General features: G+C 39.8%; 2 protein-coding genes and 1 long non-coding RNA gene across 3 annotated transcripts; 2 read left to right on the forward strand and 1 right to left on the reverse strand.

Moving 5' to 3' along the window:
- Positions 1 to 465: 465 nt before the first annotated feature.
- LOC104943326 (uncharacterized) lies at positions 466 to 27,279 on the reverse strand. Its single transcript, XR_798099.1, has 3 exons — positions 25,177 to 27,279; positions 2,305 to 2,329; positions 466 to 478 (listed from the first exon to the last, which is right to left on the reverse strand). It is a non-coding gene; the product is annotated as an uncharacterized lncRNA (long non-coding RNA).
- On the forward strand, positions 8,081 to 12,254 carry LOC104943325 (sphingosine 1-phosphate receptor 1-like). Its single transcript, XM_010768686.1, has 2 exons — positions 8,081 to 8,161; positions 9,633 to 12,254. Exon 2 carries the CDS (start codon positions 9,892 to 9,894, stop codon positions 11,101 to 11,103), a length of 1,212 nt encoding a protein of 403 aa, XP_010766988.1. The 5' UTR covers positions 8,081 to 8,161; positions 9,633 to 9,891; the 3' UTR covers positions 11,104 to 12,254.
- keap1b (kelch-like ECH-associated protein 1b) lies at positions 15,081 to 26,635 on the forward strand. Its single transcript, XM_010768685.1, has 7 exons — positions 15,081 to 15,140; positions 17,801 to 19,008; positions 20,059 to 20,304; positions 21,290 to 21,966; positions 23,461 to 23,666; positions 24,512 to 24,688; positions 24,886 to 26,635. The coding sequence occupies exons 2-7, from the start codon at positions 18,703 to 18,705 to the stop codon at positions 25,149 to 25,151; spliced, it is 1,878 nt and encodes a 625-aa protein (XP_010766987.1). The 5' UTR covers positions 15,081 to 15,140; positions 17,801 to 18,702; the 3' UTR covers positions 25,152 to 26,635.
- Positions 27,280 to 27,449: the final 170 nt, after the last annotated feature.

The raw sequence follows: 27,449 nt of genomic DNA on the forward strand, positions 1-27,449 counted from the left end.
ACAGAATCTTTTCTACACAGTGCTAGTTTGGAGATTTCTTCTGTGTCAAGTAATTTAGTTTTTACGAGTCCATCTTCTCATCTGTTCTTCGTTAACACTGGTTGTGTTCTCTTGTGGTGATGGTTTATGTGGCTCTGATCTCTGGAGCTAACTGCTCCTTAAGCAGTCAAGTCATCTATAAATCTAAAATGTTAAGCAGATCTTGAATCTAGAGAGGACTTTTGCCACATCATAGCTTAAGTAGTAGGTAATTGAAGAAATTGGAGTCTGGGGAGTTTTTTAATGACGCAGTCATCAGGGCAGTGTTTGTGCTAAACGATGCTTATGTGGTTCACATCTGCTTTCTCACTGTAAAACAAGTCCAAGTTAATGAAGAACTGAATGCATTGTGTTTTCGATGTAAACATGAACTGAGACAAAGGAAAAGCAGATGATCATCTTATTTCAATCGCACCGCCTCTCACTCGCCACAACACACCTCTTATCTGCTTGGACAAACAGTTTCTCAGACTTTGTGTAAACAAAGTAAAGCAAGATTAGCCAACATATCTGAAGCAAACGGCAAGTAAGCAACAAAAAACAACAAAAGAAAATGCTTTGGCTGCCTCGAGAGACTTTATATAAGCTTTCAACCAACTGATGAAGACAGATGACCTGCCTCCTTCTTTAACTCCCTTAAAGTGTTTCACTCCCTGCAAGAGTAAGCACATTTGTAAGACAAAGTGTGTGTGGGCAGTGACACTGATCATTGATGACCTTTGTCTTACATTAAACAATGGAGCAACACTGTAATGGTGTCTCAGGATCCTTGGTTTACATTAACAGTACTCTAAGTAATGACATGGAATTAGGAATTAATGTAAAGTACATAACATGCTGGTGAGAGACAAGCAGCGACTCTCTCTTTAAGTGATGTCACATCTTCTGTTAATGAACACTTCACAGACATATAAGTGCGAGACTGCGAGGGGAGGGAGGGGGCATTCCTTACATTCTTCATGCAAAGTACTTTACTTTTCTTGAGGCTATATGGTCATGGTTAGGTTAAGTTCCTCCCCGCTAACTCTTATCATTGGCAAACTGTTTGAAAACTTGAATAAATCACATGGAGTTGCGGCTGGTTTTAAACAGCATGACCCACTCTGACCACAGACCCTGGGTTTTAAGGTTTATGTCTAAGCGGTCAATTTAAAAAGATTTCAGATGTCTCCTCACACTGTTGATGGGAAAGTAGCGGAGACAGATTGACATCTTTGACTCGAAAGGTCATAACCTCCTAGGGCTAAACCAAATTTCACTGTGCAGAGAGGTCAGATTTGTTCTATCTTAATCGAATACAGCAATGTCAGATACAATGAATATTAAGAGAGTAATTGGTTGGTGAGTTCAGTTTTCCTGTTGAAGCAACACCTTCCTAGAGAACTTATTTATGTGAAGTATTGAAGCAACAGAAGTTCACCAACACAGCCATTGGTCACTACGTCACCAACATTTCAGCACCACAACTTTTCTTTGAGCCCAGATCTTTAAAATATAGTTTTTTCTGTGCACAGAGCAACGATTGTGACGTTTATCCCCCATCATGTCTTGCTGGCAATTTGTGAACCACAAGTTCAGCTCTGAGTCTGTTGGGTGGCTCACTGACCGTAAGGAAAGCAGAAAATCAAGAGACCGGTGAGCCAATCCATGCTGTCATCATAGATGCCTAAGATGCAAGCCGTTAAGCTAGCAAGTCCCACCACTCTGGATAAACAAACTGTGTTGTTCAGTCCTCCTCCTAGACAACTGGAGCCATTACCAGCCACCACAGAAACCCAAGGCTCTCTCCTTATTAAAGATTGCCTTCATCCACGGCCGTTTTCATAAGCCTCTCTCTTCTCTCCCGCCTCCTCTCCATCCCTTCCTCCCTTTCTCTTCCAATCTCATTCTTTGTGGGTTTTGGGTTTGGCGAGTGCTAGGCGTCACAAAAATTGAGGCCCACTCTTTCTATCAGCCTCTCTCGATTTTTCTTTTTCTAACTGCTCCCCCTTTCCCTCCTTCCTTCACTCCCTTTCTCGGTACTGGGCGTTCATGCTTAAAAAGAGGGGGGGCTTGCCAAAAGCGCGATTCAGGGAAAAACAATGAGGGGAGGTTTGTTTGAGAAAAAGCACAGGAAGCCAAGATGTATAAACTTCAACGGACCTGTACCCCGGTTAAACGTGTGAGCCAGCCAGAGGAGAGTGTGGTTTGTGGGTGCGGCCCACCAGGCTTTCTACCAGGAACAGAGTGATTTACCTCACACAGACAGAACCCGCTGAACTGAACACACACACAAACATTCACACAGACACTCAACAGAAGAATAATACACACACATTGGAATTCCAAATTCTCCATTTCTGTATGTTCTCTGACTAGATTTCATAAAAGTGTTTCCATGTATCTAAGTGCCTTTGACATGATATCAGTAGGTACTTAATGGAAACCTGTCGGTGAAGGGGAAACACACACGCTTTTTACGACTAGTGTTTGAGTGTGGGAGGACAGATGGACCCCTGTAGATGTCAATGAATGAGGTCTGAATAAGCCTTTGTTGATAACGGTGATGGACGATGTTCTCAGGCTCATTAAGTCGTAGATGGTATCTCTTTTATTCGAGACTAAAGAAGGGTCTGGGGGAGATGGGAAAAGCACCACACTCCATTCATCAAGTGAGGAGAAGAAGAAAGAATAAAACAGAAAGAGATAGCAGTGTTTGAACATAAGCTGTTTATGGCAAGTGCTGCTCCTTACATGGGGCTTTCCAAAGGCCTTTCAACAGAGCAACATGAAACACATGGTGGAAATGGGAGTCAGGACGAGAACAAGAGTAATTATTGGCATGGTGGGAGTCAAAAAGTCATGAGGGAGTGCAGTCTGCGTAACTGGCATATCCTCCTGCTCTGTGGTTTCATATGAATCATTAAGAAGAGTTTATAGAGGAATTTCAACTCCAGTTCTTACAGATGGTCTTTTTATTAGAGCTCTTGTACAAACTCACAATATAAACCTGCTAAAAGGACACACCGTCGTTTTGATCTGCCTGCTGCCCCTGCTTGCGTGCCGGGTATGGTGGCTCCACGTCAAGCACGTCTTCATATTGTAAACAGATGGCAAAGCGCTGACCTCTCGTGTAGAGGCAACCAAAACCAAGAGGCAGAAACTATTCATCCTCTGTGAGGAGGAAACTTTTCAGTAAAAAATGCTTCATGAAAAATGCAGCTTTAAAAAAAAAAAGCATCTGCAAAAAGCAAAAAAGCAGCAATATGTTCCAAGACGGCATGCTGTTGGATCATATGTCTTTCCCTCAAATAGGGTCAAATTTAAAAGGTCCCCTATTATACTGTTTTTCATCTATATATTATAGGTCTCAGATATATACAAACATGTCTCTGAAGTGTTTGGCTCGAAATACCAAACAGATCATTGTAGCATCCCATAATCCCCTCTGTTTCAAAAGTGCGGATTCTCTGTCTGTTACTTCAGATGAAAATAAGGAGCCACTCCCCACGTCCCTCTGAGAGAGATTTGGTTAAAAAGAACACAATGGAGCTCTAGATTCAGGTGATAATGTGTGGGGTGTTACTTTGGTTGGTTATTGGCTAATGGTTACACAAGCCAAAAAATCGTTATAATATCATAAAGTGGCAAAATCTGATCAGCTCATTTTCAGACAGGTTTTTTATATAAATGGATCAGGACAAAAAGTGAGCAAATCTTTTTTCCTGAAACTTTCAGAATCTCTTTACACAGAGGGGACACATGTTTATGTATAAAAGACTTGAAAAAGTGGATTTTGCATAATAGGTGACCTTTAAATCAAATGTGAATTGGCTTGTATGGAGCAACCAAACTGACAAAAAGTAGTTAATGGTACCGGTAATCAAAATAACAATTATAAAATATCAGTCAATATATCAATTAATAATGTTGTTATTGAAAGAATTAATCAAGACATCAAGACAAGAGGCATGTTCTGAAGAAGATAATGTTATGAAGACACAAGCATGTTATCAAGTTTCACCAGTGAGCTAACATAGCAATATGATCTCAGAGAAATATGTGAAGTGACCGCAACAAGAAAAGCATGTCCCCCAGCTTAATATCATCTTAATGTGACACATTAAGGAGACCTCTCAACGGATTATGTGTTAGATGCAATGTTCTTTCCCCAGTTGAAATGTGTATGTTTCCCTGGGTCATTTATGTTGAACACAACCACCCACCTAGAGTAAAGAGGTTATACTCCTTTACGTATACACACACCCAAAAACGTTCGCCCTCAAATTGCTGACAGACAGACATTGACGTCTCCACAGTGACAGGTTGTTAACAATTCAAACAGCAGCCCTTTCCTTATTTTTGGATTTAAAATCTCGGTACCACTTTACAATAAGACTACCCTTATAAAGGGTTTACAAATAGTTTGTAATTCTTTTATTAATTAGGTTGTGAACTCTTTATAAATCTTTAATAAGCTTTTATAAGACATGAGATAAACAGGGCACCTGTGACCGGTGGCTTGCCAAATAGTGAGCCCAAATGTATCTACTGCTAAGCCTTATTGAAAATGGTAGTAGCATTAATAAATGGGAATGTGTTTTACACTTTACAATAAGGTTCCCTTTTGGCAGTTATAAATGTTAGTAACTCATAAATAAATGGTCATAAAGAGATGCCAAGAAACATCAAGATGGATGGGGGGAATCAACTCAGTGATACCAAGGATGCTGGCTGATGAAGAAGACGAAGTAAGCTAGGTAGCCAATATAAGACTTGGTCATCTTGCCAAATAGAGAGCCTGTGTTGATGCATGAAAACTACGTTAGAACTGGTTTATAAATGGTTCTTAATGATTAATAAAGCGTTTAAAACCTAATTCATAACCTGATTATAAACCCTTTATGAATCCTTTATAAGGGTAGTCTTATTGTAAAGTGGTATCAAAATATCTTACAAGAGGACCCACTGCGGTCAAGCCAGCCTCCACTCGGTGAAAACCTAGTCAAGGCCAGCCCTCACGTGATATTGCGGTGCGCGAATATCCCTATGCATTACGGTAGAGTAAAAAAAAAAAATCATCCCTCTGTGCTTAGATGAGAATAAAACAAAAACTGTCCAGTATTCAAAGACTCATTCCACTTCAGGGTGATTAGCAGGACATCCCATCTAGTCACTCAGAAAAAGTCAGGACATTCTGATGTAGAGTTTCAAAATAAAAGACCTTGAAAATCTCTAGTGTATGGGCTATCCATCCTGTTTTTAGATGCGAATAAAAACAAAAACTGTCCAGTATCATAGATCCATCTCACTCCAGGGTGATAGCAGGACACCCATGTAGTCCACTCAGAAAAGAATCAGGACATTCTGATGTACAGTGTCAAAATAAAAGACCTTTGAAGTCTCATATATGAGCATATCATTCACCTGTTTTTTAGATGAGAATAAAACAAATAGATCCATCTCACTCCGAGGTGATAGCAGGACAACCCATCTAGTCCCACTCAGAAAAAATCAGAAGACATTCTGATGTACAGTTATCAAAATAAAAGACCTTGGGTACAGGATGATAGCTCATATATGGAGACTTCAAGGTCTTTATTTTGAACTGTACATCCAGAATGGTCCTGATTCTTTCTGAGTGAAGACATGGGGTTTCCTGCTACCACCCTGGAGTGAGAATTGGGATCTATGATACTTGGACAGTGTTAGTTTTATTATCATCTAAAAACAGGGATTGATAGCTTCATATATGAGACTTCAAAGGTCTTTTATTTTGAAACTGTACATCAGAAATGTGCCTGATTCCTTCTGAGTGACTACATGGGGTTCTGCTATCACCCTGGAGTGAGATGGATCTATGATACAGGACAGTTTTTGTTTTATTCTCACCAAAAACAGGGATGATAGGCTCATACAATAGAAGGGGATTTCAACAAGGTCTTTTACGGTTCAAACCAGCTTCCACATCAGAAAAATAGTCAGCCAGCCCCTCCTGATTTTTGTCTGAGTGACTAGATGAGATGTGCTGCTATCACGGTGAAGTGAAATGAGTCTTGATACTGACATCTCTGGTTTATCCTGATCTAAACACAAAATGTCCAGTATACAAAGACTCATTTCACTTCAGGGTGATAGCAGGACATCTCCATCTAGTCACTCAGACCAAAATCAGGGACATTCTGATGTAGAGTTTCAAAATAAAAGACCTTTGAAATCTCTATTGTAGAGCTATCATCCCTGTTTTTTTGGTGAGAATATCAAACAAAAAACTGTCCTGTATCATAGATCCATCTCACTCCAGGGTGATAGCAGGACACCCATGTAAGTCCACTCAGAAAGAATCAGAGACATTTCTGATGTACAGTCAAATAAAAAGACCTTTTGAAGGTCTCAGTTATATGAGCTATCATCCCTGTTTTTTAGATGATAATAAAACAAAAAAACTGTCCAGTATCATAGATCCATCTCACTCCAGGTGGTAGCAGGAAACCCCATGTCGTCACTCAGAAACGAATCAGGAACATTCTGATGTACAGTTCAAAATAAAGACCTTTGAAGATCTCATATATGAGCATCATCCCTGTCCCCAAAGGTCTTTTTATTTTGAAACTGTAATCAGAATGTCCTGATTTTTCTGAGTGACTAGATGGGTGTCCTGCTATCACCCCAGGAGTGAGATGGATCATTTTGTTTTAATTTCTCATCTAAAAACAGGGATGATAGCTCATATATGAGACTTCAAAGGTTCTTTTTAATTTGAAACTGTACATCAGAATGTCCTGATTCTTTCTGAGTGACTACATGGGGTGTCCTTGCTATCACCCTCTGGAGTGAGATGGAATCTAAGATACTGGACAGTTTTTTGTTTTTATTCGCATACTAAAAAACAGGGAATGATAGCTCATACACCTAGAGAGATTTCAAAGGTCTTTTTATTTTGAAACTCTACATCAGAATGTCCTGACCTTTTTTCTGAGTGACTAGATGGGATGTCCTGCTATCACCCCTGAAGTGGAATGAGTCTTGATACTGGACAGTTTTTGTTTTATTCTCATCTAAGCACAGAGGGATGATTTTTTTTTTTTTACTCTACCGTTTAATGCATAGGATATTCGCGCACCCGCAATATCACGTGAGGGGCTGCTTGACTAGGTTTTTCCCGAGTGGAGGCTGGCTTGACCGCAGTAGGTCCTCTGTAAGATATTTTGATACCACTTTACAATAAGACTACCCTTATAAAGGATTCATAAAGGGTTATAATCAGGTTATGAATTAGGTTTTAAACGCTTTATTAATCATTAAGAACCATTTATAAACCCAGTTCTAACGTAGTTTTCATGCATCAACACAGGCTCTCTATTTGGCAAGATGGCCAAGTCTTATATTGGCTACCTAGCATTACTTCGTCTTCTTCATCAGCCAGCATCGCTTGGTATCACTGAGGTTGATTCCCCCCATCCATCTTTGGATGTTTCTTGGCATCTCTTTATGACCATTTTATTTATGAGGTTACTAACATTTATAAACTGCCAAAAGGGAACCTGATTGTAAAGTGTAAAACACATTCCCATTTATTAATGCTACTACCACATTTTCAATAAGGCTTAGCGTAGATACATTTGGGCTCACTATTTGGCAAGCCACCGGTCACAGGTGCCCTGTTTATCTCCATGTCTTATAAAAGCTTATTAAGATTTATAAAGAGTTCACAACCTAATTAATAAAAGGAATTACAAACCTATTTGTAAACCTTTATAAGGGTTAGTCTTATTGTAAGTGTACCGAGATTTTAAATCCAAAAATAAGGAAAGGGCTGCTGTTTTGAATTGTTAACAACCTGTCACTGTGGAGACGGTCAATGTCTGTCTGTCAGCAATTTGAGGGCGAACGTTTTTGGGTGTGTGTATACGATAAAGGGAGTATAAACCTCTNGGGGGAGAGAGAGAGGGGGAGAGAGAGAGAATGTGAGGGGGAGAGACCGTTTGGGTTAGGACCAACCCCCTTTAGCTGGTGCATGTTTAAACTTCACTCCCGCTGCCTTGTCAGTTTGACTGTGAGTCTCTTGGTGACTGTGTTTGGATTCTCCACACCGAGAAGCAGATGCACTGCAGGATAAGGGCAACCCTGAATCAATTTCAAGGTAATTTTATTTGGGATTCTTATTTTATTCTGAAACAAGATGTGATAGAAGGTGTTCTGTTTAAGGTCACTTTTATATGGTTGCATTTCAGTGGTGTAAAATTCAACCCAGAATGTTAGGAAATCATAATTATTAGAGGATTGTTTATGATTTATTTTAATAAGACAATTTTACTATACTGTTTAAATTGATCTAATTTAAGCCTATAGGGAAACTTTCAAACAATATCTTAAAGGAGATTGTACTATAAGCTATATGCAAAAAAGTCAAAAAAATATTATTTAGTTTTCAAATGTTTTAATTACAATTGTTTTTCGTGATCCTAAATTCAAATGCTGATAATTGTGATTATACCATATATATTTACAAATACACTCACTCACATCTCATCATGGATAATTGATATTCAGATACTGTTATTCATACATAGTTGTATCCTTGGATTGACTCAATATGTACTATCAAAGGACTCGACACTCAGCTATTCGAGGCAACACGGTCAAGTTATTAATTTCCAGAATTCTTTGTAACACATTGAAGGAATTAAAGTCTCCAGACCGTTTGTTAAATACTAACATCTGACTCAAGAAGCAGGGAAAAGGTTCCGTCGCACGACAGAGATTTAAAGGAATGCAACCCTAATCACCCCTGATTGTTTTCAACATTAACAATGCAGGCACAATTAATTCAACCACAACCTTCAGTATATTTTATGATAATAGTTTGCAAATGTAATAAACTTGGGCATGCAGCTTTGCATGTGTGGGAAACTTCAAACACACTTCAGCTACAGTGTGGAAGTGGAATGGTGATGCTGGGGGAGAGCTTGGCATGTGGGCCAAATGAAGTGCACATGTTGTGATGGTTCTTGTCTAGCAACCTTACACTGACTGACACACTTTGTAAACACATGTGGAAAGACTTAATGTTTGTTTGACATTAAAATGATCCCTCTGCCCTTTCAGCCTTTTGTGTCACATTCATGAGGTCATATTTAAAGTTTTTAATCTCCACAATTCTTACTAGATTCAGGATTCAAGGGTTGTATTTTCATATGTACAGTAGCTACAGTGTAGTTATGGCAATGAAAATCTTAGATCTCAAACTTCTCCAACTATGCAACATTATATATAGGACATAAGACAACATTAAAATAGTGTTTTATGTTTTACTAAAGTGTCCTAGGAAATCTGCATTCAACTTATCGACCAACTATCTACTTATTTGCATGTTTATGTCATGGTAAGACATAGACAGTTTCAATATTTGCATCACCAGCCTACACCTTGCATTTATGGGGAATTGTGAATAAATGTCTGCGTAATCCTAAATAGATAGCAATAAACTATGAATGTTTACTTACTTTAATTTTAAAGTGTTTAGGTTTGTTCTTAAGGATTATGGTTTCCACTATGTGCTGCTTTTATTCTTTCCATCACATTTGTAATGCTTCTTTCTCGTCCTCCTGCAGTGTCTGGACCCTCTAACCAGGACAAACAGAGCTCTATAGCACCGTCTTCTGGCAGAGAAGAAAAACCATCTCAATCATTCGGGTGGATTACACTGTATCAACTCCGTGTAATCCCTCCCTTTATCGACGGAGCTCAGACATTTTTTGTGTATCTTTTTTGTACTTGAATACATTTTTCACAGCTTTTGCTGCCAAAGTATGTCAGCAAAAATGACTTCATAGCCACAGACTGCAGCATAGAAGAAAAGATAGAAAAAGCATGGAGGATTCAAGTACCCCCTCGACACTCATATTCCCCACCTCCCCTACCCCCTCCTCTCCCGGCTACTTGCAGTTCTTCTGGGAGTACCAGGACAATTCAGTGCTTGTGGATCATTACAACTACACAGGCAAGCTGCAGAAAGACCGCTACCGTGAAGGACTCAAACCCGAGGGCATTGCGTTCCTGGTCGTATGTCTCCTCATCGTCCTGGAGAACGCTGTGGTTCTCATCGCCATTTGGAGGAACAAGAAGTTCCACCTGCCCATGTATTACCTGCTGGGCAACCTGACTCTGTCTGATCTGCTGGCTGGGATTACATACATGGCCAACATCATCATGTCTGGACCTAACACTTTGAAACTGACACCGTTGCTATGGTTCCTCAGGGAGGGAGGGGTCTTCATCACTCTGGCTGCCTCTATAATTAGTCTGCTGGCCATTGCAATTGAACGGCATGTTACCATGGTGACAATGAGGCCCTACCATGGGGCAAAGCGGGGACGGATGTTGGCACTGATTGGTGCGAGTTGGGCCCTGGCAGGGTTTTTAGGAGTCCTCCCAATTTTGGGGTGGAACTGCATCCACAGACTGGACCAGTGTTCAACAGTCCTTCCGCTTTATGACAGGAGCTACATCCTCTTCTGCGTGTCTGTGTTCATCGCAGTGCTCTTGGCTATTGTGGTCCTTTATGTCAGAGTTTTCCGCATCGTCCGCACCAACACACAGCGCCAGCGGCTGGGCCTGTCAGGCAGCTTGAGGAAAGGCTTAGCGAGGAAGTCTGAGAAGTACATCGCCCTTCTCAAGACAGTCACCATCGTACTGGGTGTCTTCATCGCCTGTTGGCTGCCCCTCTTCGTTCTCCTCCTCCTGGATTTCTTCTGCCCCACCCGCAGTTGTCGAATGCTCTATAAGGCTGATTACTTCCTGGGAGTAGCTATGGTCAACTCGCTCCTCAACCCCATCATCTATACTCTGACCAGTAAGGACATGAGGAGAGCCATTCTGAGGCTGCTCTGCCGGCCCTGTCTGATGACCAGAGACGGCCAGGTGAAGAAGATTGGGATGCCATTCCTTGAGTGTAGTTTCAGTAAAACTGAAGTGGCATCCCAGAAGTTAGAGGGGGGATTGGAGACAACTATTTCCTCTGGGAACAATATCACCACCCCATCTCCTATTAAGACCCTTTATCCAAAACTCTTCAAGTCATGAGGAGTAAGACTAACTGAGTCCATAAGTGTGTGAAAGGGTGTCCCACTGAACAGAGGACATGTAGTGCATCTATAAAGAGGAAGCAGTTCTGGTATTTTCCAAAGAAGCATTGGGAGGGAGGAAATACCATGGAAGCACGAGACAATCACATTCAAACAACAGTCAGAAGTGATGCAGAACTTAAATGCAAGGTGTTTGCGAAACAAAATGCCTTAAGGATGCCACTCAAATGTGAACAAGCAAACATACTTTGTTATGAATAGAAGCTTGTGACTAATTTGCACTAACACATTGGAGTACAGCCTTAGATCTATTCTGTAAACCCAGAGACATTCATGACTGTAAAAAACATTTTGCTGATGAATGGTAAACAAGTTGGGTTGGATATACTTCTTTCTACAGTTTTTTTAATTTAAGTGACTTTAATACAGCACAAACAAGTCTAATATGTGCAGTCTGTAATCTGTGCATCTGCAAACACCTGGATTTTGCTGGTTCGAAGGCCTGTGGTGTGCTAGATTTGTTCAGATAAAATTGTGGGTAGCAACCCTCAACATGTTACATGATGCAGGGATAAATAAATGTTTCAAATGAATAACAGGAAAGAGAGAAGTGGTGTTTAATCTTAACGGTTCGTTGTGCTCTGTAAAAAATGGTGTGCTACAGTTGTAGGGGTAACATTAAAATCCCCCCACTGTTTTGATATGACAGATGGTTAACCTATCTGATGCCAAGTGGAAAGTTGTTGGGGTTTAGTGTCCAATTTGTTAAATGTCAGTCTGGCATCTGGAGGAAAAAAATATATATATTTTTTTTCCATCATGACAATTTGAAAATGTAACCTAATCAGCTGTAATTGCAAAATGTGTAAGTATAAGCCTTCTAAATTATTATAAAAAGAAAACTCCTTAAAAAAAGTTGCAAATGAAATAAAGATACTGATTAGGCTGTCTTTTTAAACAGGCACTTTCTTGTCGGAACTCACTTAATGAATAAGCCAGTGTGTTTTTTGTACTTTAATTCATGTATTGAACTTTTATATTTCTGAGACTTTTCATATCATCTGTATTGTAAATATATCTATTTTGTGCCAAGAAAAGGCTATCAAACCTCTCCTTTCTTTTCAGAAAAGAAATAAAATGTGTTTTTTTAAAGAATTCCTGAGTTTTTGGTTTGTTTTTACTGTGTGCACTGATATGTGTCTGTGTGTGATTCTTTGTGTATAGCTGAAGTTTAGTTTTTGAAGAAGTATCACAGGAAGTCAGCCCCCTATAGTCTGACATCTGGTAATGGCATTGGCCTAGATACAACCTCCTTTTTTAAGCTTTGCATGTCTCCGGACGTCACAAGAATCACACAATGTACCTTTTATTTAATCTCAGGGAACTCAATTTGATCTCCTTTTTCTGTCAACTTGTGGATAGAATTGGCCATCGCCTCACTCTGACCTGCAGTCCACACTCATTCTAGCTGAAACTGAGACGGCTCATTCAGCTATCATTATTGCTCCCTGGGAGCTGTACCTGCTGTAGACAGGACATGAAAAAAAAAATCCACTTGAGTTTGAGTATTAAATGAGATCAAAATTACATTAAAGTTGTATAGAGCGTAAAACGATAAATATAAACTTGCCATTTGGGCTTGTGTCCTGGATCATTATTAATGTCTGGGAGTCCGAATTTGACAAAATGTGAAATTAAGTTATTGGTGTGAAGTGTATCTAAGTGCTGGAGTATTGACACTGCTTGCTAGACCTCTTTGAAATAATAAGTTATTAATATTGCAAAACCCACAATTGTTGTATGGCGGGGTAATATAGGTTCTGCAAACAGCATGTGCAGTTATCTATTTAGGGAAATATGATAACTTTTCACACCTACCTTTTCCTGCAGACAACTCAACTTCTTGTAAAGCGAAGTTATACTGCCTGACACACTATAAATACATATATAGTTGCATTACTTTCGATTTAACTATCCAGGGTAAAAGGTACCATGATGTGGCACTGGGATATGATATAATTTGTATAATGTGCAGATGTTCTTCCAGATGTTGGATGTTTCCACCAGCACTGTGCCTGCTGACAGAGGTCAACGTGTCAGGGAATCTCTCCTGGGCCCCAGCTCCCTCCCTGCTCCTGAAATCATGCAACAAAGCTGAGAGGTACAAGTCATCAATCATTATAACCAAGGACGAGATTGTATAACAGATTTACACATGCTCTACTGCTCCCTGCTCCAGCTGAGTTTGGGAAAAATCAGAGTAGTAACGCATGTAGTAAATCTGATAAATAGACAAATATACATGTAAAAGAAAAAGGAAAAAAAAGACCCTGCAAGTACAGCTTTAATCTTGGATACATGAGGAGCGGACGTCCACCAATCAAACTTTATTTATCAAGAACCTTTTGGATAAATCAAATGAAACTCAAAGAGTTTTACAAGGGATATATAATAAGATTATACAGTAACGAGTACATAATAAAGATAATAAGGTAACATGCATACAAAATAATAAAACTATAGAGTTTGAAAACAAATAAATAAAATCCAAACTAAAAAGATGCATGACTTTTGATTATATCTTTTTTTTAGATGACTGAAACCAGTACTTGCATGAGATTTGTGTCAAGCTTTGTGCCCCAAGGCCAACTTCACCTTAATAATCTATATACAAATTGAAGGCAGTATCATCTCTCAGCTGGGAAAGTATTAGTGAAGGCTGGTTCAAAGCTTGTCATAACATGATTTCTCATGAATGTTTATGCTTTATCATCAATTTCACTGACCCCGGGGGAGCAGAGACTAAATCTCAGCATTACTCATTTGGTTTAACCAGCTGTGAATTTTGCCTATAGGGCTCAAGAAGGCTCAAACATGTTTGTATTACATAATTACAGGAACCTCACTTGTGCATGATTACAAATAATTTCTGAACAATATAGTTTAAGAAATATGAAGTGGGTCTTTGTGCTTGCAGTGACTCAGTATGCTTGTGGTGCCACCTTGTGACCGCTTGCCGGAATAGAGTATGCTGTTTTCCATATTGACCTGAATTACATGTTTTGTAAGAGGGGGAAATGTACTGGTGTCAGCACCTGCCTGGAGCTGGAGCATGTTTCTGTCAAGCTGCATTGTTCTGTAAAGGCCATTCGCAAACAACGCCATTGTCAGGAGGAAGTTAACTTAACAACCAAGGTGAGCTATACAAAGATGGAGCATTTTCGGTTATTTGGTCATTAGTGGCCAATGCCATTATATCCATGTTTCTTGAGCAGCAGTGTGTTTTTTATATTATGCAAAGTTACAAAAAAAACAGAAGATTCAAATAGGCTTGTGAGTTGTTTTTAAATGTCAATTAAGTTGAATTAATAGTGAATTTGCTTAACATAGGACCTCAGCCACAATGCAGACTCTATGCAACACATTAATGCACACACAACAATATCTGTTTTATTTATTGTATTCCATATTTTATTCCTTCTTATTCCATTCCATTGTTATATTTTACTATATTTTGTATTATTTTTAATGTGCTTCTAGTTCTCTACCTGTGTTTTTAATTCTTGTTTTTTCTTTTATGTAGGCTATATGCACCACGACACCAAGTCAAATTCCTCGTAGGCCTACGTGTAAACCTACCTGGTAATAAACCTGTTTCTGATTTCTATTTACATTAATTCTATTAAGTTGTTGTCCATAATAAACATAACAAATGTCATTGTCTCATGCAGTTGCTATATATATTATTTCTAAAAGCGAAATATGACTGAAGTTGAAGCTTGAGATTTGGCACCATGCCAACCCTTTTTTCTTCATTTTGAGAAGTCCTTCTAAATAAAAGCCTCCCTCCCTCGGGACGTTTTTCACTCCATCACCCGTCAACGGAGGCGGGTTAGTGCCTCAGAGGCAGGCTCTTATTGTGAAAGCGAGAGGAGGCCGGCACAATGCTTAGTCATGGTGAGTTACAGCTTCCCCCCTCCTTCCTATGTGGCGCACAGCTCGGCAGACCGCGATGGAGGAATAGAAGTAGACAACGTGAGTTTCTTTTATTACTGATTAAGCTATCAGATTTGATTTATAAGAACTATAATGGGGGTAGGATTTAGTTGCAAGCCAGCTGTAGCAACATGTGTATACAACGCTTTGTTAGCATTTTTGTGCTCGCGATTCACAGCTCTTACGCTGCTGTCTATTATTAGGATTCTATGTTGCTGTCAGCTCTATTTCCGAAACGTTAAACTTGTTATTATTGGGGTCTCCGGTTGTTTATCTTAAAAACAATGAGTACTTTTCGTTGGTGACAAAACAGTGGATTTAATCGAATCTTCTTCATGTTTATTCTCCTTATTTTCGTTTTATACGAGCGCTGTGGATTATCTTTCTTATCAAAGCAACCGCAGAAACGACCATGGTCGGATCGTTGTAAACGGTGCTTTGTGTGAAAGCTCTTAATGTTTGGTAGCATTGCGCGGAAATCTAATTCCTCCTTGATTTATGTAAGGCTGCTCTTCTGGGTCCTGTTTTGGTACAGCCAGTTCCACTGTTTGCTCTGTGAGGAGTTCAGCATGAGTCACAGAGGAGAGCTCTCTGCCAAAAACGCCACTGAGCACGTTAAGCACAATGTTTGTTTGTAACTATTTTACATGCAACTTTGCAACCCTCACTGAACAGCTCTGAGGACCGCAGGCCTGGACTGTGGTTCATAAACTGGGGTGCAGGGTCTCAGAGGGGTCCCTGAAAATGTAATCTATTATTTATAGATTTATCACCCATATGTATGATCACTTAACACAGAGGGATCAAAATAGTGCAAGCATGTTAAAGCTGCAATAATAAGTCGGCTAATCGATAAATTGATCGATTGAAAAATAATAATAACTGTTTTGATAATCCATAGAATCAGCATTTTTATTTGTTACTGTCTTATATCATATTAAACTGAATCTCTTTGAATTTTTGCCTGAAGAAAAAATAAAGTTAAAAACATCCCCTTAGATTTTGAAAAACTGGGATGGACATTTAAATGTTTTTCTAGACCATACGATAAATCCATAATATAAAAATAATCTGGAAAATGATTGATGATTAAAATATTCTTTAGTTGCAGCCATAGTTTGTTCATCAAGTTCAGACATGTAACTCAATGAGTAATGTAAGACATACAAATATTTATTAGCTCAAATGTACTTTTAAAGAAGTTGTTCCTTATAAAAATGACTAAATATTGAATCAAAACAAACACATTTTCTGCTCCAATAGAGTTGTTTAACAGTAACTATCTTCTTCTTTTGATCATTTTGGACCTAAACTAAACTTGTATATATGTTTTAATTATCAGAGATATGCAGCAGTAAAAAATGCTGTTGGCTCAGTGTGAGCCTGTTAGTCAGCGAGCAGTTTCTGCAGGCCTGTTGAGCAACATGTCCTCCTGTGAAACTATTTTACCCAGAAACCTGGAGGGAGGGAAACACAGCAGTAAATTGGAGTCACAGTGTGTTTTATATTACCGCTGGCTAATTGCCTTTATGACGAGCCCTATGATGGTAACTGATGCGTCACCGTCTGTGGATAATAGGAAAATGCTTAGTTTAATCTTAACTGTTAAATGGCAGGACACAATAACCTACTTGCAGTATTTGAAGTGCCCTACACCCTGGCTTGGCGATGCATCCTCTTATCGCCACTTCAGGTAATGATTGCTGTGTGTGTGCCTTGTTATATAACTGCACACTCACAGCTGCATCGTTGCTGAGTGACACTGACTCTGAGAGTCGGAGAACACCGGACAGACATTTAGTGACTGCCGGCTGCTCTTTGTTCTTTATCTCACTGCTACGAGCAGAAGAGTTATCCTAAAAGAAGAAGTTATATTAACAGGAAAAAGAGGCGTCATCCCTCCGTGTCATTTTAATAGTGTGCAGCAGAGCCAGGCTTGCAACAGTAAACATGCTGCTGACTTACAAACAATTCTGCATAGCTATCCCCTGTTGTTTTATCATTCTCTGCAGTGGGATGTGTGAGATTTCTCAAAGTAAAAGCTTTTGTGATACTGATGAACATGTTTGTGTTTTGGCTAAATTCTGTTTTAATTGACAAACTATCTTGTAATTAATGTTTGTGTATATATTTTCTTATTAAGAATTAGATACGTTTTAATTTTTTTTGGCTGAAGCACAAACTGTTCCACACTGGTCACAGGACATGCAGTCATGCTGGTCAGTTAAAAACAAGCCAAATGAAATCATTCCATCGACTTTCTAATCTGACTTAACTCCCTCACTAAACCCTACACGCTTGCTTGCATTGATCTGTTCATTTGTTTCCGCTTTGCTGAAATTACAAGACTTTATTTAGATGTTAAATGCTTATAAAAGTTCAGTCTTAAATCAGATGATTCTAATTCCAGATGAAAGGAAATGACCTATGAGCCTGGAAGTAGCACCTTCATCCTGCTCCAGGACAAAAACACCATGGGTGTGAAAAGGATTATATTTGATTTGCACCAATAAACATTTGCTGCATTATTTCATAGACTGGTGCTTCCCAGCCACTTAAGACAATGTCATCCAATGAGTGCATTTACAGTGTAAACTGATTAAACCTGTGTCAGGATCTATTAACTGTTTGTTATGAAATTTGTGGCTGTGACACTGTATACATAAGCTCTCTTTCTCCCTCTCCCTCTTTCCTTCCAGTTGTCAGCTGAGCCGAAAGCTTCCTAGTAAACACAGCGGAGAAAACAAATTCCAGAACTGGCCTGGGCAACCTCGAGGAAGCCGTCTCTGGAGAAAGCCACCAACACCCCTCCCCATTCCCAAATGTTACGTTAAGACACTTTTGGAACTCAACGCTACTTTGTACTCCCATTTCTGAGCTAACAACCCTTCCCCTGCCTCATCTACAGTATCTGACTCTGCAGCTCTTGGCACACATGTAGCTCTCTGAGATGAGCTTTAATTATTACCTCTTTAAAATGAAGCTGTAAATCTTTCTTTTGTATCCCCCTGTTCTCTAGAGTAATCAATATGCAAGACTGACCTGTACTAGTGCTGAATCTTGTAGGACATTTCGTTGGTATTCAAATATCTTTTTACTTTAGGGATATCTGACTAATTGCTGTTTTTGAGGACTTTTGTCTGCACAAACATTTCACCAAAGATTCCTTTGAGTCTTACGGTTTTTCAGCTCATTCAGTCATAAGACATTTCTGTACTTAATATTGTTCACCCCTCGGACAAAGCCAAAGAAATCAAGATATGTTGATTATGTTGGAACATATAAAAGTACATCCAACCTTGACTGGCAGCTCGCACAAAAGTCCCTAGAAATGCCATAATGAGAAGTATGGCTGGACTTAAGTACTGAACAGAGCAAGGGAATCCCTATGTCCAAATAAATCCCATTTAAACGTGAAGTCTTGTACGTGAACAAGAGTCAGGCGTACCCAGGAGAGCCCAGAGCTTTCTGTTAAGCCGCCTGCCAAGTGTCAGTCCCAACTCTTTTATTTTGTCCACGCCTGCGCCTGGTGCAAGGATGCCCCATAACGCTGCCCACTGTTCTTGAGAAAGAAACCAAAAAGGAGGAGACAGGGTAGGAAATGACAGAGTGCCTGACAGAATGCAAAGCGCTGGTGACTCCGTCCACGCGCAATGGCCACCGCGTCTTCAGCTACACGCTCGAGAGCCACACGGCGGCCGCCTTCGCCATCATGAACGAGCTGCGTCTGGAGCGCCAGCTGTGCGACGTCACGCTGCGTGTGCGCTACAAAGACCTGGAGGCGGTGGACTTTGTGGCTCACAAGGTGGTGTTGGCCTCCTCGTCCCCGGTCTTCAGAGCCATGTTCACCAACGGCCTGAAGGAGTGCGGTATGGAGTTGGTGTCCATCGAGGGGATCCATCCCAGGGTGAGTCAGATCAAATCTTTTATTGATTGAAGTCTCCTGTTTATTTGATTTGACTCACCTTACCTCTCATATATCATTATATATGATTCAGGGTTAAAGGTGTTCGATAGGAAACATAATTCTGAGGCAACAACATAACAGATTTGTATTATTTTGAGACATGGTACAGTGTTTCCCCCCCCGGCAAGAAAAGCCAAAGGCCCCTTAACCTATTCGGGTGGTCCATGCATCCACCCCCCCCCCCTCAAATAAGATAATACATGCAAGTTCATGGCTACTGTAGACAACGATCTTGTTTCTCTGTGTTGCGTTGTTAATGAGTGAAACACACCGGAGTTGATGAAAAAGTTTGAGAAACACTGCGCTCGGCTAGTGGATTGTCAAAGGGGGAGCCTCGTTGCGGGGAAATTATACACATGGCTAGTCCGCCCCTGAAAATGTCTATGCAAATGTTTTTTTTTTTTAATTATAAAAAAAATTAATTAATTTTTATTATTTTTTTCATTTTTATTTTGTAATCATCTGCATTAGACTACCAAAAAAAATAAAAATTATAATAATATATATATTTTTTTTATGAGATATTTAATTGTGGCGGCCCGCCACAAATAAATCAATGTATGGGAAACACTGTGGTAGGATTGGTACAATTCAAAGTATAAAAAGTGATGCAGGGATGATGCATTTTCGGGGGCCAGTGCCAAAAGTTAGCATCTTACTGGTTCCCAATGGGAATTTTGTATTGGGCTTTAGATAATTGCTTTAAAATAAACTCTGTGGCAGACAGTTGTTTATGATAATACTACATTTTGTTAAGCTGGATGATCTTCAAGAACTTACACCACTTTTATGATTTTTAAAGCGTAAAGCTGTTCAGAAGTCTAATTTAACCAAGGTATGACTTGACAAATGCTCAGTGAAATGGCTACCTGTTGTGCATCGGAGCCTTATTTTTCCTCCTATTAGACTTCCTCTCTACTTCACTGTTCTGCCGTATCCCATCCCTAACCCTGACCCCCTTCTTTACCCTAACCTCTCCCCTTCATTCAGGTTATGGACCGACTGATAGAGTTTGCCTACACAGCCAGCATCTCCGTGGGGGAGAAGTGTGTGATTCACGTGATGAACGGTGCCGTCATGTACCAGATAGACAGCGTGGTCAAGGCCTGCTGTGATTTCCTCGTCCAGCAGCTCGACCCCAGCAACGCCATCGGCATCGCCAACTTTGCCGAGCAGATCGCTTGCACAGAGCTCCACCGGAAGGCCCGTGAATACATCTACATGAACTTCAGCCAGGTCAAGATTGGAGATTATTTAAAATTGTATTTCTGTTTTTCTTTTCAATAGTTGACAGAAAATGTGGCGAGAGAAAGGGGGCGTTAAATCGTAAAAAAAAATGATATAGAATAATCTCTAATGGTTTTAATGACTTTTCATAAATGTATCTGAACAGCTGCTGAGTGAAAATAGAAACTGACCTTTCATATTAATAGTAGATTTTACTCTTGTGTTACTTTTGTGTAAACTGTGTCTGTTGATATGAGTGAATGCTGTTTCACTTGTTTCATTGTGGTTTCTGCTGGTTGACTTCAGACCTGCTACCAACAGCACCTTGTCAGATCTGTGCAATGACTGTCAAGAATGCCAGCTTTGACTTATGATGAGCAGTATGTGGATTTACCTGAAAAGTAACGAAAGGACACACAATATTCATCTTTGATAAGTTGATAAGATAAAAGAGGCCTCGGCTGCTCACTGCATCAGAGATGTCTTCAAACGATCTTCCAGGGGTTCAGCCTCAACAATTGTTGTGCTTTTCTTTACAAGTTAAGGTTAAAATAAATATACAAAATACACAAAGCATGTTTTAATTTCATACATGCGTTTATGCGTTTTGTTCGAAATATACCACAACTCTCATGGCAGGAAGCCACACTTCCTGAGTGTAAAGTCTGTGTGCTAGTATAGAAAAAGCTTCACAATAGACCTAAGTGTTGCACAGCTGGATCAGTCTTGATTTGTCACAGTTACCTGAACTGTTGTGTTGAACTATTGCAACAATTTCAAGAAAGCTGTCCGAAATGTCTTTGCCCCATCTTCTGGAGTTGTTCCTTTTTGAATTATAAACCGCTTTCTTTAACATTATTCTATTGTTAGCAGGATTCTTAAAAACTTTATTATACCTTTTTTTTTTTTTTTTTTTATTCCGTCCCTATATATGATTGAGCAGAATATTTTTGTATTATGAAAAGATATTTAAAGTTTTCTTCCCTGCTGATAGGTGGCGACCCAGGAGGAGTTCTTCAACCTGTCCCACTGCCAGCTGGTCACCCTCATCAGCCGCGATGAGCTCAATGTGCGCTGTGAGTCCGAGGTCTTCCAGGCATGTGTGGCCTGGGTACGCTACGACCGGGAGAACCGGCGGCCGTACGTCGAGGCGTTACTCCAGGCCGTGCGCTGCCATTCCCTCACCCCCAACTTCCTGCAGGCCCAGCTCCAGTCTCTGGACTGGGACCCCCAGTGTAAAGATTACCTGGCCCAGATCTTCCAGGATCTCACCCTCCACAAACCCACCAAAGTAATTTCTTGCCGAACACCTAAGGTGCCGCAGCTCATCTACACAGCAGGGGGGTATTTCCGTCAGTCCCTCAGCTACCTGGAGGCGTATAACCCCTGTACGGGAGCCTGGGTGAGGCTGGCCGACCTGCAGGTGCCCCGCAGCGGCCTCGCAGCCTGTGTGATCAGCGGGCTTTTCTACGCTGTTGGAGGAAGAAACAACGCACCTGATGGCAACATGGACTCAAATTCATTGGACTGCTACAATCCTATGAACAACTGCTGGTTGCCGTGTGCGCCGATGAGCGTACCGAGGAACCGAATTGGAGTTGGCGTCATCGACGGCATGATATATGCAGCCGGGGGATCACATGGGTGCATTCATCACAATAGTGTTGAAAGGTAAGCAAATTGAGCTCTGTAATGGTGTTATTGATTTTCTTTTTTATTATACCCATCAATCAAACAAAACCATTGACCAATTATGTGCCAATCCAATTTACACAACTCTGCCACATACACAGCAATGTATTCCCATGCATGCTGTTTACCTTTGCATTGATATTGATTCCTTTATTGATTGGTATGATTAGATAAACACATGGTTTTAGATAGATAATAAATCGTTGACTCTATTATAGGCCTACAGACACAGAATATACTATTTTCTCTCTGATGTGTAAATGCTAGTTACATATAATGTTTGTACCTTTTCAATTATTAGAAAGAAGAAAAATCTAAAGTATTAGGGCAGACTTTTGACAAATCCAAATTTGTTATAGGAAAACAATATTACTTTTTAATTTTGTATTGTCTTCAACAATTCCTATGAAGAGACCAAAGCCAATTCTGAAATCATTACTGCTATCATTAATGTAGCAACAGCCTGATTTATCTTTGAAAGGTGGGCTTTGATTGGGGCCAGGTTATTTTCAAAGCCCTTTTAACCATAACCCTTTGGATAATTTGGATTCAGTAAACAATATGCAATGGTGAAGTCCAACAGATGACATGTATTAAACAGGTGTATGCTTTGGTCTGTTTACTCTATTTAGTCAATGAGTGCCCAGGAGCAGGTACCTTCCTGGGACTTTATTGGTTTTGTTTCACTTCCTGTAATTTATTTTTAGTTTGCACAAAGCTTCAATGAGGAAGGGAATGTGTTATCAAGCTAAAGAGTAAACGATACACCCCCTGCCTTTGTGTTCCAACTCTCAAACTGCCACATGCAATACTTGTTAAATACCTTCACAAAACCGGCAACATTATACATTTTAATGAGCAATACAAAGCTGGAGGCAACATTTTCCACCAACAATTGTTAACTGTATGTGTGCTGCTGTGTAGGCATGACTCAAAGCAAGACTTTAACCTCTTTAATACAGTGAATATTAGATATATTCATATAACCTTAGTTCAGTGTTGAAGATTTACCAAAACTCTGAATCAGACCGAGAGCAGAAACAAATGTCAAATATTAACCAGGCTCACCTCAGTGGAAAAGGAAACATGCTGAACCTGTCCGAGTGCTCACGTGATGAATCAGAAAAAGATGTGACTTATCACAGACTGCAGATATGGGCTGAACAATTAATCGGTTTAATCAAAATCTTAAGATAGACTAGTGCAATATACAAAGTGCAGAAGGCACAATGTGTCAAGATCATTCATCCTAAACAAGCAAAACTCTCTATAACTGTCTTGGTTATTCTTCTTGTACAATCACCACCTCAGCGCTATATGCTTCTGCTGTGTAGCATCTGAGCTTCTATCCCTCACTCTTTGAAGGATGGCCAATAAATTAGCAAAGTATAATGACAAGACAATTTAGCTTACTAAAGCCAAAGGATGGGAAAATAAACTAACGTATGAATATGTGTTGTTCCTGGTCTGAAGGTATGATCCAGAAAGGGACCAATGGCACCTTGTAGCCCCCATGTTGACGCGGCGTATCGGTGTGGGTGTCACCGTCATCAACCGGCTGCTTTACGCCGTGGGGGGGTTTGACGGGGCCAACAGGCTCAGCTCCTGTGAGTCCTACAACCCTGAGAGGGACGAGTGGAAGACCATGGCCCCCATGAACACTGTGCGCTCTGGAGCGGGTAAGGAGGGACGGAAATCTGCCTTCTGATGATTGACTTGTCAGGTCGAAAGTTATTTAATTCACAATTTGTTGGGAAAGTGGCCATCCACGTTTTAAAAATGTACGCAAGGTATTTCATTTTCTCCGACAGGCCATCTAGTCTCTGTTATTGAAATCAAAAGGACTTAAAGATTTAAACTGGACAACAGAGGAGTACAGTTATATCGTACGTGTTACCAATGTCAATGGTTGGATCCAGCTGGATAACCTTGTGGCATGTTGTCAAATCCTGTGATTTGAGATAAAAGCTGTCAAATAAGTCTAAAGCCCAGCCAAGAAGAAAATAAATTGTATATTGATCTTATTATGCCCACAATAATACTTCTATCTGCCCGGTGATTCAGATCTGCTTCTAAATATAATGGGTTCTTCCTTTGCCAATGTTTAACCTTTCCAGGAAGTTTCATACAAATCAAACCAGTAGTTTTGCATAATACTGCCTTACATAACCCCCATGGAGTGAATTACTCAATCAAAAAGGATTAAAAGTTAAGAAAAATACTAGCCAATGTGTTGGAAAAAAACCTTGTTATAGTAGTTACATGTTGGTGTTGGTCTGACATTTTAGATTAATTAGATTTATGACAATGTCGGCATGTCTTTGATTGATATAATTGTATTAAAGCACAGTTTTTAAAAACATAATTATACCCATAACAAAGATACCTATAAAGTACACAGTTACATTTGTATTCTGTATGAGTTTCATGTAGTGTGTACTTGGACATCCTCCAATATAACTGTTAGCCCATATCACTATAAAGTAATCTTACACTTCAACTAACCATTGATCCTTCTTTTCAGGTGTGTGCTCGCTGGGGAATCGGATCTTTGTGATGGGCGGCTATGACGGCACCAACCAGCTGAACTCAGTGGAGTGCTATAATGTGGAAACTGATACGTGGATCTTTACTGCCTCCATGAGGCACCGACGCAGCGCCCTGGGAGTCACTGCGTTACATGGGAGCATCTATGTTTTGGGTGAGTAGTTGTGTTACCACTGAGTAAAAGCATCAATATAACTTGAGCACATTTTCTATGGACATTGGGGTGTAGGCCAACTAACTAATGTTATTCCACCTAACTGTAAATGTGTTGGGGTCACATACAGTGTTAGGGGTACCAACTAAAATAAGCAGCTTTATTTATTGGACGAAATGTCAATGTTGTATTTACAGGAGGTTACGACGGCAACACTTTCCTGGACAGCGTGGAGTGTTATGACCCTGAGAAGGACACCTGGGCGGAGGTAACACATATGACGTCAGGGCGGAGCGGCGTGGGGGTAGCCGTTACCATGGAGCCGTGCCAGAAGGAACAGCCCCAGTGTCCAAATTCTGAGAGGGAGATCAGTGAATCGTCACCGGCATATCATTCAGCCAACTCCGACTTTACCTCTAATCACCATCTGGGGCATGGAGGGCCTTTTGGTAAAGGCGCATGAGGTTTATCGTTTGACCCTGTCGTGCCACACACACACACACACACACACACACACACACACACAGACAAGTGTCCCAAAACTCCTCTCAAAAGAAAGACACTCACGACTGATTAGAGACGGAGGTGAGCTGAAACATGACATGCTGCCTCACTGGTTCTTAAGATCACACTTAATGTAAAAGCAAAAAAAGGAAATCAGTAACACTGTATTTCAAAAGTGCAGTGTTAATAGTCATCTCTGATGTGACAAAAACATTTGAGTGGCCGCTTTGGACTCTCCAAATCCACAATAACCTCAGATCATATAGTCTGCCTTTCTAGACCTTAAAGTTGAAGAATCTGTTTTAAACTGTGTTTTGCCAAATCTGAGAGACCTCAGTCTGTCTGTGTTTTCAGATCTGCTGTCTGTCCTCAGTCGGACCATCACCTCCCATGGGAGGAAAGGGCTGCATACAAAAAAAAAATGTTCTACCCTTCAAGCTCAAGTTAAGAGAAATTCATAATTAAAGTGATCTCATTATATAACAAAAACAACAAAAAAGTAGCATTTTTCAGAATAGGCAGTATAGTTTAAAGTGCCATTTCAATGCCTGTGGGCATTACTCTAATCAGTATATTGACTTGAGCTGCTCTAATAGAAAGGCACAGGCGTTAATTGTGTGGTGTGTAGACATTGGTGAAGTTAACCCAGACAGCCACAAGATGAAGCTTATACACAAGAGTGGACCTCATGCAAGAACGTTTCGGTATCCTCACTCTTAACATCCTATATTTATTTATGGGCAGGTATTCTTTTATGTGTCAGTATCAAGAAAACTGCACAAATTTATCATGAAAATCAGCCTGATAATTACCTCCTTTTTCATTTTGTGATCATCAGAACACCCAAGTTGAATTATGAAGCTTTGGTTCTGCTCTGTGGGTGAGTTTCATTCACAAAATCATCCCTATAGTTTATTATCACAGCTAAGGAAATAGTTGATGGCAAATTCTCCTAACTTCCTCACACTCCTAACTTCTTTCTTTGGCTTTTTTGCCATAATTAGGGAGTTGGTAGAAAGGGGTTTGACATGTGGGTCCCAAGGGTTGAATTGATCCTGGGACAATATGGCATGTTCTACATCCTCTCGGCTACCAATGTGCTATGCTTTTACATCAATGTATGTTGAATATTCCTACAAGTGGTTCTTGCATGAGGCGCAGTCTCAACTTCAAGAGCTGGTACAAGAGAAGCAGGACCTATACAAAAAAAATAAAACAGAATTTTGACAAATGTGTTCTTTCACTGATAGCCACTTGTAGTGCATAGAAAGTGTTTGGTTTCTTTCTGTCGTGGGGGATTTGTTGGCAAATGAGTTTTGCTTCATATAACGCTGTGAGAGAGTCTGGTTCAGTAGAATCGGTGCCAATAGAACAAAGAAACAGAGTATGACTGCATTAATGGGAAACAAAACATGGTATCATTTTTTAAATTTGGATTTTAAATGTCTTGCTGAAATGTGTTTTTATAAAAGCACTAATTAAGGACTCAATTGAGAACTTCCCCTCCAGTGGACTTTTTGGTTCTCTCCTCCACCTGACCTCAGAAACAGAAGTGACCATATTTGTCCATAGTGTTCACATAATGTACGCTAATGACAACTACTTGCTTAAAGCAGTGTATTTGTAACAGCAATTTAAGCTACAAAGGTTTTTAAGTGATGTTTTGTACATTGATATTCTAAAAAAGCCTTGTACAGAATTTCTGAGCTCACTTTTTTTATTTATTTGTTCAGGATTTGTTTTGGTTTTCTCATTCCTCTAAACTAATCAGCTTTGTATTGAATTGGACTCTAGTGTAGATTTTTTTTTTTTGAATAACTAGCATGCATTGTAACTAAGTAGAAATGCCTGTTTATGCTAATTTTGGATGTTTGTAAAACAAATTGCTTCACTTTGAAAGGGAAATTTTGTTCCTGTTTGTCAGTAGTTGGAATGGAAATTAGATTATGTAATGTCTGCTTTGTACATTTTCTTTTTCTGCACAAATACCCTGTACAATAATACATTGCAAAGTAAAATATATGTTTATTGTACTGCAATAGTCATGTATTTATTTGTTAATTTTTCATCTGTATTGTTTTTATAATTAGTCCCTAACTAAATTAATATTTGTTTTAATATTAAACATCCATGTGGAGTTAGACATTTAGGTTTATGCAGGTTTTCAAAGCATCAGCAGCCACCAGAGGGGGCTACAGCTCTAAAATGGAAAAGATAAGATCATCATTAGATCTGCATTTTAGTTTACTAGTCCAAC

This window comes from Notothenia coriiceps, unplaced genomic scaffold (genome assembly GCF_000735185.1).
Source record: "Notothenia coriiceps isolate Sejong01 unplaced genomic scaffold, NC01 NC01_scaffold00005930, whole genome shotgun sequence".
Lineage (NCBI taxonomy): Eukaryota > Metazoa > Chordata > Actinopteri > Perciformes > Nototheniidae > Notothenia > Notothenia coriiceps.

Coding starts and splice junctions, on each gene's coding strand:
- keap1b (XM_010768685.1), top strand. CDS start 18,703: ATGACAGAGTGCCTGACAGAATGCAAAGCGCTGGTGACTCCGTCCACG. Junction 23,667..24,511: donor CACTGTGCGCTCTGGAGCGG/GTAAGGAGGGAC, acceptor CCTTCTTTTCAG/GTGTGTGCTCGCTGGGGAAT. Junction 24,689..24,885: donor TGGGAGCATCTATGTTTTGG/GTGAGTAGTTGT, acceptor TTGTATTTACAG/GAGGTTACGACGGCAACACT.
- LOC104943325 (XM_010768686.1), top strand. CDS start 9,892: ATGGAGGATTCAAGTACCCCCTCGACACTCATATTCCCCACCTCCCCT.